At 41.7% G+C, this 17,469-nt stretch overlaps 1 protein-coding gene across 3 annotated transcripts in view; it reads right to left on the bottom strand.

Moving 5' to 3' along the window:
• CDK15 (cyclin dependent kinase 15) overlaps nt 1-17,469 on the bottom strand; it is a 364,576-nt gene that overhangs the window by 272,220 nt on the left and 74,887 nt on the right. For 2 of the 3 annotated variants that reach the window (XM_077448589.1, XM_077448587.1), the window contains exon 3: nt 8,262-8,411. In XM_077448589.1, coding sequence (XP_077304715.1) covers nt 8,262-8,411 — 150 coding nt within the window. Of the gene's footprint in view, nt 1-8,261; nt 8,412-10,909; nt 11,067-17,469 lie in introns of those variants that run through there. The other variant, XM_077448588.1, reaches the window with a different exon arrangement.

The following is a 17,469-nucleotide window of genomic DNA, read 5'->3' as shown; positions in this document are numbered from 1 at the left end:
TTTTCCCACCCCCCTCCTTGTGCCCCCTCCCCCTTTTTTTTTTTTTTTTTTTTTTTTTTTTTCTTTTTCCAATGGATCGCATTAATCGTTTACAATCTATATTTAACAAATTAGAAGAGACAAGGGCAGACAGTACTATTGACGTGACATCTAAGTCCAGTTCCCCGAATAAGGACCTTCCACATACTGAAGCATTTGAAATACAAATGCGTAAGGCCTTTCTAAAACTCCAAGATGCCAAACAATACGAAAACGCACAATGGTGGGATTTAGCGTTTTTACAGAAATACCTGGAACTAGGTATTACCCCTAGGGGTCTCCGGATAAAAAAACAATGTAGTTTTTTAGACGAAGACCTCTCTAAGGAATGGCAAATGATTTCGGAATTTTGCACCACCAAATGGATTAGAATATTAGTGCAACAACGAGAACGTAAACTTAGAAAGGCAGAGGAATCAGTTAAAGCCAAAACTGAGGCTATTCAGGAGTTTAGTACATCTTGTCTCTTTTTGAAATGGATGGAAGTCCAGGACAAAAACATCAGGAAAGATGAGGATGCAATGATTCACACAAAAACCAGTAAATTAGAGAGAGACATTGGCGATTATAGATCAGGCCACATCTTTGAGTGGAAGAAGAGAAACCCCACTCCCACTATGAACCGCATTCAACCACAGACAGGAATGGACCATGTATATACACCTCATAACACCATGGTCCTACACAATAATACTAGGACCAAATTTAAAAACCATAAGACAAGTAAGCCTCACAAAATTAAAAATTCCTCTAATAACACGGGAACCAATAGGACCAGTAGGCCCTATCATTCTAAATTTGAGCACCACAAGGTGACACGTGGTGCTCCTGACCCCCCCCGAGGCCTAAGCGATTACACAATCACCCATAAGAAGGATGGCGCAGACTGCAACCCCAATATAACAGCCAACCCCCTATTGGTTAGCACTTCGCCTACTGTTGCCCCATCCCCCTCTGGCCTATCCGATCAACCGGATGTTACTGAAAATAGACTACCCATTTTTTCGGTAGTCACATCCAATAAGTATAGCCCTCTGGTGAAAGATTTGGACAAGTACATTAAGGAAGGAGCTCGCCCTAGATCTAGTAACAAAACATGTGCACCCAATGAAAGTAAAGTAAAAGACAGTACTTCAGTGACACCTCCCAATTTTGAGGAAGGTTTTTTAGCCCTGTCTCCAAAGGGAGTCATGTTTACAAAAGAAAAGAGAAAACTAGAAGAGGTTGCAGAGGAGGACGTAAGCTTAAGGCAAAACAAAAAAGAAAGGGTGGAGACATAGTGGAAGAGAGTACCATAAAAATCTTCAACCTTTCATCACACACCCTCAATCCATATGAATTAGCATTATTGAAGAAAGGTCTAAGCTTTTCGCCATCCACTGGACCAAATAAATTTGGCCTCTTCAAAGATTTAAATAAATTTATTCGATCTCTTACCCTGAAAAGACATTTTGCAAAAACAATTATTAATAACAACAAAAAAGGAGATTCAACACCTGAAATCGATAATATTGATATGAATGTCACCCCCCAGGATGACATTTTGAGAATTCTTGAAGACTTGTGGAGCGAGTGTCATATCTCAAGCCAAACACAATATCCCTTTACAGAACCAGCGATAATTCATACTCATCTGAAACCGGCGTCCACCTTTAACCCAACCCATTCTAAGGGCCCCTTTATTGAGACTTTTTACCAAGTGGTTTATAAAGAATTTATTGAGTTATGCAATACAACCAATAACAAAAAACAAGCTAATCTAAATAAATTTGAACAACAGGCTCTTCATAACCTTACCACCAACAAGAACATTGTGGTCAAACAAGCCGATAAAGGAGGGAGTCTAGTCGTACAGGACATGGGCGACTACCTTGGCGAAGCCAATCGCCTGTTATCTGATACGACTACATATCAAAAACTTCAAACCGACCCCCTTCCAATTTACCAGCGTGATTTAATTACGTTGGTAGACAAAGCTCAAAAAGATGGGGTGTTAAATCCCCAAGAAAAACGATTCCTCCTCCCCAAAGTCTGCAGCACCCCTTACTTTTATCATCTCCCCAAGGTTCACAAGTCCCTTACTAACCCTCCGGGTAGACCAATAGTGGCCAGTACTAATAGTTTCACTAGCGGCCTTTCGGCCTATATAGATCACATCTTACAGCCATTGGTGGTGCAACTTCCTTCCTATATTAAGGACTCCAGTCAGGTGATTGAGGTTATGGAAAACTACAGATGGTCTGACGAATATATGTGGGCCTCTTTAGACGTCAACTCGCTTTATACTTCTATACCCCACGAAGTGGGACTGAATGCAATACAACACTTTTTGAGCATTGATGAAAGCATGAACTCCAAACAGTCTGAATTTTTATTATTGAGCATAGAGTTCTGCTTGAAACATAACTACTTCACCTTTTTAGACCAATTTTTCCTCCAGCGCCAAGGTACAGCCATGGGAGCCAGTTTTGCCCCGGTATATGCGAACCTCACCATGGGCTTTTGGGAGGAACAAAAAATCTGGAGAAACAATCCTTTTGCTGAGTTTATCGTATTTTATGGTCGTTATATAGATGACATTTTGCTCATATGGAGTGGCGGAGTTGAGACTTTTTCCTCCTTCGTCACTTATTGCAACAACAATTCTATGGGTCTATCTTTCACATCGGTCATCGACCAAAACCATCTGGTCTTTTTGGACCTTGTACTTTCTCATAATGAGCATAGTGTCACCACTAGCAACCATATTAAACCCACAGCAGGCAACTCTTACCTTCATTATAAGAGTTGCCATCACCCTGCTTGGAAGAAAAATATTCCTAGCGGTCAGTTCCAAAGGTTACGCAGAAACTGTACCTCAACTGAGGACTATACACAACAAGGCCAGCAGATGGCAAAAAAATTCTTAGAAAAAGAATACCCAGATGATTTAGTTACACAGGCCTTTATGGAACACGCAACCAAGCATTCACCTACGAAAAAACGTCCCAAAAATTCCACTAATGACTATACTACAATTAGGTTTATTTCTACCTTTAACACACAATATAAACATATGTCTAAAATAATTCTTAAACATTACGATATCCTAAAGCTGGATCCGATTTTAGCACCACTCCTTCCGGTCAGACCCCAAATCACTTTTAGACGCTCTCGTACAATCAAAAATATTATTGCTCCCAATAAACTTATAAAATCCAATAGAAAGGATAATAATATATTCCCTGATATTAGGATGTACTTTGATAATAGATGTGGGATTTTTAAATGTCGTAAAAGAGGTTGTTATACTTGTCAGTCCATCCCCAATGGCCAATCCACCATCACTACATCCAAAGGAAAAACCTTTGAGATTAAACAATTCATCACGTGTTCTACAGAATACGTAATATATGTTTTACGTTGTCCCTGTGGCCTCCTTTATGTAGGCCGCACTATGCGGGCCCTACGAGTCAGGGTGGGCGAACATCGCCGCCTGATTAAAGAGGGCTGCATTCAACACAGCGTGCCACGCCATTTTCGCCATTGTCATGATAAAAACTTTAAAGAAATGGAGGTCCTTGCAATTGAGGCTATCCCCAAGGGTACCCTAACGGCCAACGAAAGATTCTCCCACCTTTGTCGCAGGGAGACCTTCTGGATATATCTTATGGGGTCTCTCTCGCCTGATGGCCTCAATGAAGACATTGACATCCTCAGCATAACCTCTTGATATAGGTTACTCAGATATAGTCGCTACTCATCGTTCATGACCGCCACCCTACATTTTTTATAGAAAATATATTTTCATTTTCTTTCATTTTCCTTTTTTTTTTTTTTTTTTTTTTTTTTTTTTTTTATGAACGAAGAGTAGCTAATATATTTATTCTAACTATCCTATAGGAAAGGACTTAATAATAATAATATAAAATATATCTTTTAAATAATTTGTTTTTTTGCCCTTGGTCTCCGCATTTTTTCCCCCCCTTGAGTTTTTTTAACTTACAGTGTTTTTTTAACTTACAGTGTCCTTTTATCCATAGCATTCTTCTCCCTTCTGTATATCCTTTAATATCCCCATGGAAACCCACACAGGCACAGGGAGAACATACAAGCTTCAGGCGGGTGGTGGCGTGGTTGGGAATCGAACCAGCGTCCTGCTTGCTGCTAGGTGAGAGTGCTAACCACTACACCACTGTGTCAACCATATGTTTCAATCCACATTTCCTATTAGATGTTTTCTAACAGTTCTTTCACTGACACAGACCCCTGTCTAATAAGGTTTTAACTGCAGGAGGCTTAGTGACACATTAGGGGTTAACCTGAGAGACTTCGACAGTCCCCGCCCCTACACACTACCCGATGCCTTTATCTTTCTGGTTGCTGTATGCCGCTCCAGCTTTGACAAAGCGCAGGAGCGCGAAACATGTAAGCAGGAGAGTCGGCATAGCAACCTTCCCCTTCACAGCCTTCCACGTGACAAGCCTCTCATGTGATCCACAGCCGCTCGGACAAGCCGCACTGCAGGCCGTGCAGCGTTCTCCAAGCTGCCTATGTGTACAGCTGATATCATCTGGTGACTAAGCTTGATCCTTACCACCTAGCGTGCAGCATTACACCTCTGCCTCCAAGCCGAACGCTTCAGATGGAGCTGAAATAAACACCTCCCCCTCGGTCATCAGACTGGACTCATCAGCTCTGCAGCCCATTGAACACCTATGAAGTGAGTGTCCCTAGAAACGTTGTTCCATTCGTTTACACTGACTTTTTGGGTTCTTTCAGATGATTGATTGCATTCATTAGGCATTCGAAAGCTGTGCACATTGGTCGTTGGTTTTGACCTTTCCAAAGTTATAATTGAGAGATCTGAGGAGCTTTTCATTATCAAACATCTGTCCGTTTTATGATTGGTGTTTTTTATGTGTTTGAGATCCTGCAGGGATCAGATGTCTGTGTTTATTTTTTACATTTAATAAATGACATTTTAAAGTCTTTTTCACATCAATCTACTAGTCCCTTTGATGCGCTGTTTTTGATCGTTTTTTCTGCTGCATCCATTTTTTACCAAGTCCATAATGGGTTAACAGCCGCACATTGAGACCATCTACAGGACATTTATTTAAATAAACAAACATCCCACGAGATAGTCAAACGCTCTTAAAGAGACCATTCATTTGTGCGCCAACTTTATCTTGTTTTGTTTCAGTTATCTTACAAACCTGGCCTGTTAGTTGGCCCTGAGGACAGGGTTGATGACCACTGATCTAATGTATGTAAGTCTCAGTAAGCATCAATATTACCACAATACCGTTCTCTGTGATATGTAACGTCACATATAACACACATCAAACTGAAAACAAGACATAACAAATGAAACTTAGCAGGGATGGTGGAAACCCCTCTATAGATAATTTCAATACAAACTAACTTCAACTTTTAGGTGGGAGGTTTACTTCATTATAGTACTTTGGAATTTACAAGTTTTTAGATTGTTACACTTAATTTTATATGTTTTAGTTACTATTATGATGTGAATTATTGCACTTGAAGTTAAAATTTTCCACCCCCCCCCCCCCCCCGCTAGGCCATGTCTTTATGGACCTTGTTGTTTTGTGCACTGGTGCGCAGTAATGTTGGAACAGGACGGGGCCATCCCCAAACTGTTCCCACAAAATTGGGAGCATGAAATTGTCCAAAATGTTTTGGTATGCTGACACCTTAAAAGTTCCCTTGACTGTAACTAAGAGACCAAGCACAACCCCCCCTCCACCAAATGATTTGGACCATTGTGCAAATCAAGGCCCATAAAGACATGGATGAGCGAGTTTGGGGTGGAGGAACTTGACTGGCCTGCAAACAGTCCTGACCTCAACCCAATAGAACACCATTGGGATGAATTTGAGTGGGGACTGCGAGTCAGGCCTTCTCCTCCAACATCAGTGCCCAACCTCACAAATGTGCTTCCGAAAAAAATGGTCAAACATTCCCATAGACACACTCCTTAACTTTGTGGACAGCCTTCCCAGAAGAGTTGAAGCTGTTATAGCTGTAAAAGGTGGACCAACTCAATATTGAATCCTACAGACTAAGACTGGGGTACCATTAAAATTCATGTACGTGTAAAGGCAGGCAGCCCCAATACTTTTGACAATATAGTTTGTGTGTGTGCGCTCGCGTGTGTGTATGTATAATAATATACATACGTATACACACACACATATGTGTGTTTGAGCTTTAGGCTGCGCATGCCTATGGTGGTAGCTAGGGATGAGCCCAATGTTCGAGTCCAACATCAGTTCGACTCGAACATTGGGTGTTCGCCTGTTTGCCAAATAGCAAACAATTTGGGGTGTTCACGGCAAATTCAAAAGCTGCGGAACAACCTTTAAAAGTCTATGGGATAAATCAAAAATGCTAATTTTAAATGCTTATATGCATGGTATTGTCATGAAAAGTGTTGGGGACCTGGGTCCTGCCCCAGGGGACTTTTATAAATGCAAAAAAAAGTTTTAAAAACGTCAGTTTTTTCGGGAGCAGTGATTTTAATAATGCTTAAAGTGAAACAATAAAAGTGAAATATTCCTTTAAATTTCGTACCGGGGGGTGTCTATAGTATGCCTCTAAAGTAGCACACATTTCCCATGTTTAGAACAGTCCCTGCACATAATGACATTTCTAAAGGAAAAAAAGTAATTTAAAATTACGCGCAGCTATAATGAATTGTCGGGTCCCGGCAATACATATAAAAGTCATTGAAAAAAATGCCATGGGATCCCGTCCAGTCCATTACCAGGCCCTTTGGGTCTGGTATAAATATTAAGGGGAGCCCCGAACCAAAAAAAAATTGCGTGGGGGGTCCCACCAAATTCCATACCAGGCCCTTCAGGTCTTCATGGATATGGAGTCTGAGCCAATGGGAGATCCTTGCACTGGAGTGGGGGAGTATATGGAGGAATACATGTGGTGACTAACTCTGCATTTTTTCTTCTCTCGTTGTATTCTCCTTATTTCCTAGCATTGTAGGTCTGCTGTGCTCGGAGGTAAGCACTCTGGACATCATTTCCTCCTTTTTTCTACATCCAGCAATATAAATGATATACTTATAGTGGCTATCCATGATCTGTTTAGAGCCCCATTTGGGCCTTATTCAGCTCTACTCATACCTCCACATCACACATCATAACCAGGGACATCAGCAGTGGATAATGGCAGGCACGGAGGAGCAGGCAGATCATCAAGGAGACTGGCCGGGAGGTTGCAGCAGTCACAGGCTTCCACAATCATGGTCCTGATCCAGGAATCTGATAAGTCTCCTCGCTGTTCTGCCCAGCACAGACCTCTTAGCTCTGGCCACTCTCAGCTCCAGGCACAACCACTGACACAGATGCAGGCATAAAACACAGCCCATTCAGCAATGACCTGGACTTCTCCCGAGCTTCTTCCATCCTTTGGAATTACCTACCCCAATCTATCTGACTATTTCCTAATCTATTCATCTTTAGACAATCCCTGAAAACCCTTCTCTTTAAAGAAGCCTATCCTGCTTTTAACTAATATTATTATCTATTGCCAAACAATGGCCCAATTTGTTCTGAAAAAGAATATAAGTATTAATCCTTGTAGTGATACTAAAACATGCTATAGTTGCAAAGCAAAGATTTGTTTTATCTAGAGGCATGATGGAGTTTACAGCCTCCCCTTGCTACTAAACATATTGTATTAAGGTTTCCAATGTAGTAAAGGGTGCTCAGAAATGGGCTTAGTAGTAGCTCCTACCTCTGTTTTCCCTTTCTGACATTTCCATATCCATATGCTGCCTGCAATTACCTGGAGATGTTTTGGACATATGGAGAAGACCAGATATTGCTCAGTCACTCAATCAGTACCTATACTATAGAACTGCCTGTAATGTTTCCATACTTGTTTTTCTATGACATATGATGTAATGGTGGTTTGTCTTCAACTGCAGAAAATGAAAGCTTATGTATGTATGAAGTCCTTTAACTATTTCAGCACTAGGAGTCATTTAAATCTTTATATGACATTTTCATTTTTCATTACCAATATAACACTAGCTTTTATGCTATCAAAGTACATCAGAGCTCTTGTAATGAATGGCAGATCCAATGCAATCTGTGCCTAGCAGCTGTTAGATAAAGTAGCAATGGTACACTGTAACATGCGCTATTTCATACAGGATCTTGTGTCAGGAGATTCCAGAAAATTATTCAAACAACACTTACCCACTGAAGCCCTTGTCCCAAGTTTTTCCCTTGCAGTGGGTCACTGTTACTTCGAGCCCTCAGTGCTCTTATCCTCCGCACTTGGACAGTGTGATACCATTGTGGAGGAAGAGACCGGACAGGGCATGGAACATCACTGAAATCTGTAAGCTAATGAGAAAACAGGGTAATTTGCTTGAATAAATTAAATAGTTTGTTACAATTGTGTGATACAGAGAATAAGAATAGTAATACCATCTCAATACCTTCTTTAGTATTTTATATGTATTTTTTAAAAGTTTATGTAAGCTAACCGGTAACATCTTATAAAAGCTTTTACATGTTAAAGCATATCTGAAGCCAACACTTTTCTTTATTTTTGATAGCACTGGAAATGATAAAAACGCCCGTCAGTTTTTTTTGGATCTGTGTCCCATTGGAGAGATTTACCTTCACTTTGGATAGGTAAACTCTCTAAAAGGAGGGTAAATTCCCTCTCAGACAGTTGTCACCAAAACATCCTATTAAAATAATATCTGCCATGAAAGCACTTCCACGGGAACTTCCTGTTACAGGGTTACAACTCTGCCCCATTTTCACACACTCCCAATGGAAGACTAACAGTGGCTCTGCTGACATCATCAGAAAACCCAGTTTGAGGATCCAGCAGATTGGCAGATTATGACCTTGGGAAAATCCAAGAGCTCCAGGAATGTACTCATTCTAGAAAATGCATATAACATTCTGTACAGATGGCTCTATAAGCCAGCTCGCTTGGCTCATTTGATTCCAATGTATCCATTGACCTGCTTCCGCAATTGTTCCTAACCTGGGTTCAGGTTTATTTCTTTCATTCAGATATCAAAAGAAACCCGTACAAAGCTCTTCTTTGTAAACCTATTGAGGAGTTGCTCCGACTGATGCGGCAACTAGCGTTGCATCTCTTTGCAGTAACCAAACCTACCATAGCGAGAGGCTGGAAAACCCCAATGCGAGGCATTCAAACGCTGAATTAATGATATTATGGTCAATGAAAAACAAACAGCCATTTTACGTCTGGCAGGATTGGCTTGGATTTCCCATGCTCAGCCATCGCGTTTTCGATAACCTCCTCATGTCAGTCTGATGATCCTAATCCACTGTTCCCTGAGACCTCTTTATCATTATCACTTCTTTTTTCTTTTCCAGAATCTTTCTTTTGTTCCCTGCTCTTCTGCTTTTCTTTCCTTTTAACTCCGTATCTCCTTTTACTTAGCATGTAAACCTATTAGGCCTTTAGAACACGGCCTGGTTATGATGATATTGAGTTTCCACCTTTTTTTTATTTTTAATTTTTTTATGCTTTTTTATGTGTTTCCACCATTGCAATTTACTTGGCAAACCTTAAAATCAATACCCCAATCAGATGGAGTGTAGTTTTGCTTTTCTGTTACATTGTGAAGTTCTGGATTCACTTATTCTCTTTGTTGTACGAAACTACGACAGTGTTATGTTTGCAATTCTCATATATGCATACATACTGTATATTTTGTACTTGTCATCTCACTGACTCTGTTGTGTATGTAATAAAGACAATAAAGCCTTTTGCAAAAGAAAACCCAGTTTGATAAATGATATGCAGCAGTTGCCAGTGTGTAAGCATGTAGACAGGAAGTGAGTGCAAGGAGACTACAAGAGATCAGCAGTACTGGTAAAGGTTAGATGAACACTGCTTTTTTTTCGAAAAAATTGCATTTGTCTGCGATATGTGGTGCTTTAGCAAACCTAAAGTCATTCAGCTGAGGTTTACATGTAGTTTGTGTATTTTTTCATAAAGCACATCTCTGAGTACATAGGAAAAAATAACTAGTATCACTTATATTATATTAATAACGGGGGGGGGGGGGGTTACTAAAACTTGTGCAGACTGTATATAGTGCAGCTGTGCATAGTAACCAATCAGTTTCTAATTTCAGCCTGTCCAAGTAAGCTTTGACTCAAAGCTTACTCGGACAGGCTGATGTTAGAAGCTGATAGGTTACTATGCACATCCCCCCATAGTGTGCCTCCTGGGTATATGCACAAAGCTCCATATTTCTATATGCTTCAGTTGCCTAAAAACTTAAGAACCTCTGACATGCAAATCTTGACTTTTGCAGAATAAATTGACCAATGGCCTGCCTTCTCCCCACCTCTTGCATCTTCCTTTTAGCCAATGAGGTTGACAGTCATTTAGAAAAACGAATACAAAGTTACAGGAGATAAGTATGGTACGGGTTTGGTAGTCAGGTATGGTATGTTTGACAAAGCCACATTCAAAATAATAGACTATTAAATTATGCTATGCTTTATATTATAATTCATCTTTTGAATTGTAAGTGCTTCTTTAACATTGACACTAATCTCAAAAATAAAGAATTGAAAAGACACTTACTATAATATATACTGGACACTATACACAGATAGTATCAAAATGCGTGAACCATCCATGTACAAATTCCTGAAATTTGGCATGAGCTATACATAACTATATAACTTACTATATAAAAATAATGTAGTATTTATAATCAGTATAAAACGAGCACCGCGGTAATCAAAATATCTAAAAACACAAAAAGATAATTCTACGTCCTAATCATAAATAGGCAATAACAGAAGCACAAACACAAACAATAATACAGTAGTATTACCTCCAAGTTAGGGGACTCATCATATACAGAACTATCCTCTTGCTGGCCCTGAGTTCCTGCTTTTCCAGAACCATGACAATTCACACACAGCACATCACCCATCACTTCCAGGGCTTCTCATACATCTCTCTGAGTCTCTCTTCTAATGTTCATATGACTCACATGACACCCCAGCTTCCAGAAAACAGCCCCATGACTCAGTGCGCCTTCCCACATACCTTGAGAATTCTAAAAACACCGTTTTTTGTTTTTTTATCCTTGCAGACTGAAGTGAATAGAATAACCAATTCAAAGACAGATAAGCAATGCAGGCTCCTCTAAAAATAAAGGGTCAATGTTGGTTTACATAAAAGAGCTTTTGTGGGTTATTTAGAATGCATTCTGTCTCACTTCCGTTTTTCTACTAATTTATAATAAGTGTTAAATGGCATAAATCCGTTCATTCATTCCAGCACAGGATGTTTTTTTTTTGTTTTTTTTCAATACTGTACTTTATTTTCATCAGAAGGTAACACTACAGAGAACGCATAGCATATACATCAGAGATGACAGCATGTCCATCAAATGGTTCATCAAGAGGGAACCATGTTACAAGATTTGCAAGGTGCAATTCAACATAATCGCCATCAAAGCAACAAGTAAATAGTATATGCAAAATTACCCCTAGGGACTAAGCAGTTAGTCGTCTCAGTACCTTGTGTTTTTTTTAATCAAATTCATGTAAGGAGAAAAGAGTGAGGAATGGTAAGAATAAAAAAGGGAAGGGTGGAGAGAAGGGAAAGAACCATTTGAATGTACAATATGTAAAGCACTGCATAAATTGTCAGTAATATATTATATACCTTGTTATTAATTATTTTATTACAGGTAATAAGTGTAGCACTAACCCCCGAAGGAGCTGGTGGTTTGATTGGGCTTACGGTTACCTTCTTCTCCTCAATTTGCGTCTAGGGGTTTCCCATGGTAGATGGCCCAGTAATTTTAAAGACTGATGACAGACAGGGCTGGATTAACATAGGGGCTATTGGAGATGCAGCTCCAGGCCCCTTTCTCAAGATAGGCCCATTTGCCCAAAAAAAAAAAAAATTGACTTTGAGGATTGTACCTCGGCGATCAGGAGTCACAGAGACCCCACATTTGGGGGGTAGGTAGCTAAAGACCCACTCCAGCACTGGTTAAAATATGGGGCTGCTATCATCTATGGTTCCGGAGATACAGGGCTGCTTGTGCAGCCTGTCAGAAGCTACATACAGAGCGGCCAGTTTAAATACAAGCTGGAACACTGTGCAGCAGACTGAGAGGATGAACTCACAGTGCTTATAATAATTATTTGTATATTACTTATGATAATTAACCCCTTGCCACCCAGGCCCATTCTGAGACTTCTCTCCTACATGGAAAAATCATAATTTTTTTATGCTAGAAAATTACTCAGAACCCTCAAGCATTATACATTGTTTTAGCAGACACCATATGGAATAAAATGGTGGTCTTTTTATGTTACACGATATTTGCGCAGCAATTTTTCAAACTTTTTTTTGGAAAGAAACGGTTTCATGCATAAAAAAAACACTAAAGTTAGCACGATTTTTTGTTGTGTACTAAGCGATGCTTTACATTTTTTTACAGGTTACATGTTTAGAGTTACAGAGGAAGTCTAGTGCTAAAATTATTGCTCTTGCTCTACCGATCGTGGCGTATGTAACCTGTGTGTATCTGGCTCTGATACTAACCAGTGCCTACCCAGGGACTGACTAGTATCTCTCCCCAGCCTGTCCCCACACACCCTCTCACCTGCTGACCTGTGAATGGGGCAATCACTCCCACAGTGTTGTTGTGTTCTGCCAGTGAATACAATGATTAGTGTTGCTAACTATAGCTGGCAACACTGATTGTTTTGGGGAAAACCTGACAGGCTGGTTGTACATAAGTCGGTTAATAGGTTGACTTGTCTAAAACCAGCTAGCCCATACATAGATCGACTATGGCTGGTCTCTGCTTAATTGGTGTAATTTCAATCCATGTATTGCCCGCTTAACCACTACGCAGTCCCATTTTTTTCCAACATTTTTCCTTCCCAGATTACTTCATCCCCCTCTCCTATACATAGTGCCCACTGTCATACTCTCCACACTTCTCTCCTATACATAGTGCCCACTGTCATACTCTCCACACTTCTCTCCTATACATAGTGCCCACTGTCATACTCTCCACACTTCTCTCCTGTACATACTGCTCACTGTCATACCCTCCACACTTCTCTCCTATACATAACGCCCGCTGTCATATCCTACAAACTCCTCTCCTGTACATAGTGCCCGCTGTCGTACCCTCCACACTCCTCTCCTATACAAAGTGCCCACTGTCATACCCTCCATACTCCTCTCCTGTACATACTACTCACTGTCATACCCTCCACACTCCTCTCCTATACATAGTGCCCACTATCATACCTCCAACACTTCTCTCCTATACATAGTGCCCACTGTCATACCCCCACACTCCTCTCCTGTACATACTGCTCACTGTCATACCCTCCACACTTCTATCCTATACATAACACCTGCTGTCATATCCTACACACTGTACATAGTGCCCACTGTCATACACTTCTCTCCTGTACATAGTTCCCACTGTCGTACCCTCCACGCTCCTCTCCTATACATAGTGCCCACCGTCATACCTTCCACACTCCTCTCCTGTACATACTACTCACTGTCATACCCTCCACACTCCTCTCCTATACATAATGCCCACTATCATACCTCCAACACTCCTCTCCTATACATAGTGCCCACCGTCATACCCTCCACACTTCTCTCCTATACATAGTGCCCACTGTCATAACCTAGACACTCCTCTCCTGTACATACTACTCATTGTCATACCCTCCATACTCCTCTCCTATACATAGTGCCCACCGTCATACCCTCCACACTTCTCTCCTATTCATAGTGCCCGCTGTCATACCCTAGACACTCCTCTCCTGTACATACTACTCATTGTCATACCCTCCATACTCCTTTCCTATACATAGTGCCCACTGTCATACCCTCCACACTTCTCTCTTATACATAGTGCCCACTGTCATACCCTAGACACTCCTCTCCTGTACATACTACTCATTGTCATACCCTCCATACTCCTCTCCTATACATAGTGCCCACCGCCATACCCTCCCTCCACACTCCTCTCCTGTAATTACTGCTTACTGTCCTACTCTCCACACCTCTGTCCTGTACATAGTGCCCACTGTCATACCCTCCGCACTCCTGTACATATTGCTCACTGTCATACCCTCTACACTCCTCTGCTGTGCATACTGCCCACTGTCATACCCTTCCCACTCCTCTCCTGTACATAGTGCCTTCTGCCATACCCTCTGCACTCCTCTCATGTACATAGTGCCCACTGTTAGACCCTCCACATTCCTCTCCATCACCTGCACATACTTCCCACTTTTATACCATCCATACTCCTCCCCTATGCCTCTTACCCACAAAAACTGTTCTTTAAAATTATACTGAATTCCCTCAATGTTACCAGCTCTAGAATGGGCACACTTTTGTTAGTTCAACTAAAGGAAATCTCACAGTCCTCATATTTGTTCTGCCTTATTATTAGTACTTATTTAATTTTGTAATTACTATTGTGATGTATAGAGGAACACGGGGGATGTCAGCTATTCTAAATATAGCACTTGTAAAAAAAGCGTCCCTGAAAATATTTTTGAAATGTTGACAACTATGCACGTAGGCACTGCCCAAGGGCCACAGGGTCAGTAGGGGACCCCATGAGAGGCTCCTGTGATATTAAAGCGGTAATAAACGTTTCTAACATTAATACTTTTTAGAGGCCCTGAGGTAGGTTATGCCATAATGTACAAGTATGCACAGCATATTAGCACATTAGGGTACACTTAAATTGTCAGACTGAGCCCTCCAGTGCTGTTCTGTGATCAATCGGGCGGGGCCCGGGCACTTCCATCTTCACCCGGTCTTACTTCTGGGTCACTTGCCTTGGCCAGGCTGCGTTCATGTCATCCCCACACATGCTCATGTGCATCCTCTTTCTCTCATCCCCCCTTTCTCTCTCATCCTCCCCCCTTACCCCTCACACCTCTTTCATCCCCTTTCTCTCTCTCTCTCTCTCTCTCTCTTTCTCTCTGTCTCTCATCCTCCCTCTCTCTCTTTAATTTAATTTGTTATAACAAAAAATAGTTTGCATTTTTATTTATTTATTGTTTAAAAAAGGCCCCACCAAAATCCTCAGCACCAGGCCCATGATATTCTTAATCTGGCCCTGGATGAACCGTTGCCTATACCTGAAGCAAGTTGCCCTGCTGAGGTTGGAAATCCTTGCATGGGTGTGGAGAATAGAGAATGTCAGATACCTCCTTCTGCTTCTCTTGAGGAGGTTGATATTTCCTCCCCACTGCAAAGTTCTGAATCTGCAGTCATGAGTCTTCCTTTGGAGCCTTGCCGCCTTCATCATACCAGGGGATCAACAGAGAATCCTGTTCAAGCTGCTGGGAAGTATTCCCCAGTTCGGTTGAGACGAGACATTGTACATCGTACCAAGAGACTCACTTACGATACTTTAGGAGAGAGCGCTGATGAACTGATTCATACTATTAGCAGGCAAGCTCCCATGCCTAAATCCCCTACTGTTGATAGGGTAGAGGGCAACTCTGCTCTGACCTCTGACACCAGTGGGTGGCACAAGGCAATTACCCTGGCCTTTTCAAAAACTGAGTTTGAGTTAAATGAGAGTTTATATAAATGGTTTCAGAAAAATTCAGAGGTGTGTCAATACCTGCTGAATTTAGGCTGTGGTTGATGCTGTTATAAATTTGTTCATAAACTTTTCTTTTCACCAAGTTATTAGGGTGGACATCTCCATGTCTTTGGAGAATGCAGCCAAGGTCAGCTTGCTTATACGTTAGAGACAGTTGTCTCCCTCTAGTTCTCCCTCTTTGCTAGACTGTGTGTGAATTTTCTCTCTTCCTGTGTGAGGATGTAGAGAAAAGCATCATGGGATGTGTAGTTCAGAATGCTGAAGTGACTCTGCCAGCAGGACTGATCTAAACTACATAGAACAGTATGCTGAGTGCACAGAACAGACTGCTGGGAGAGGATATAAAAAGGGCTGATGCAGCCTAGATCAGCCTCTCTGGACACCATTTTGACTCTGCCAGCAGGAGGTCTGTGTAAAAGGGGGTTGCTGATGATTTGTGGCCTACACAGCGGGGAGCCAGACAGCTATACCCACAGGGATCTCTGCGGACAGCATCGCTTCTTCAGTGCAGTGGACCGGCGGGTGTTTCAGGTCATCCAGAGGTGCTTGCAATTCAGATTCCAGTGAGCTGCAGCGTGGCCCACGCGCCTCCATTTTCCAGAGCAAAGTCACAGAGAGATTTCCAGCTGGAGTCTTCTCATCATCTGCACCATCATCGAATCCATCTGAGATTTGTAGTAGTGAGCAGAGATAGCACATGTTATAGGTAAGGATACTGCTGTTAAACGACACCCACACATTTTAGCTGGTGGTAATTGTAGTACCACAGAAGTTAAATCCTGTATTATAATGGACACAGCAAGCAGATGCCTATGCTCAGTACACATTACTGATTTCAGTAGCCTTATCAGATGACATCTTTAGGATTATAAAAGAAGGAAGTTATACTACTACCAGGATAAATCACAGCTTTGTTAACTTTGCTACGCCTTGCCATTTCGGATTACTTTATTTACAGCATAAACAAGGCTAGCTGAAGATATCTGGATTTCTCACCTTTTTATAATTTTCTATCCTCATCTGCTCTAATTGCATTGAACTGCTAAAGGGTGCCATCCTATTAAATATAATATTGTTTAGACTGTTTTCCATATTGTGCAGGATTTGCTGGACTGTGAGTTGAGGAGGCAGAAGGGAGAGATCTGACACATAAGATATTGTGACAGGTGTCCTGTTAACCTGTTTACATAAGTCCCTGTATTGAGTTAATATTTGTGTTAATTCACAATTAACCACTTTGCACCTGCGCTATAGCCAAAAGACGGCTACAGCATGGACTCTAACTGGCGGGAGGACGTCCCTGGACGTCCTCCTGTTCACTTCTCCTCTGCGCGCCGCGGGCGCGTATCGGGGAAGTTCTGTGTTGGCCATGTCCCTCGGACACAACCAATCACAGATCGTGCTAAATGGCCAATCACAGCAGCCATTTAGCACTCGATCGCAGTGTCCAATGACAGGTGATCTCATATGTAAACATATGAGATCATCTCTCATCGCGGCTCTCCCTCCTCACACAGAGACAGCGTGTGAGGAGGGAGAGATGAACGGCTGCAGCCAGTGAGTAAGAACACACACACAGTAACACTCACACACAGTAAAACACACACAGTGAAAAACACCCAGTACAACACACACACACACACACACACACACACACACACACACACAGTGAAACACACACATGCCCACCTGTCCCCAGTGCCACCTATCAGTGCCATCTGTCCCTCTGTCCCATGTCCCCAGTGCCACCTATCAATGCCACC

This window comes from Lithobates pipiens, unplaced genomic scaffold, assembly GCF_037356315.1.
Source record: "Lithobates pipiens isolate NorthernLeopardFrog02 unplaced genomic scaffold, aLitPip1_a1.2 Scaffold_22, whole genome shotgun sequence".
NCBI classification, from domain to species: domain Eukaryota; kingdom Metazoa; phylum Chordata; class Amphibia; order Anura; family Ranidae; genus Lithobates; species Lithobates pipiens.
The sequence above is the reverse complement of the archived record's forward strand: the minus strand, read 5'-3'. Positions and strand labels throughout refer to the sequence as shown.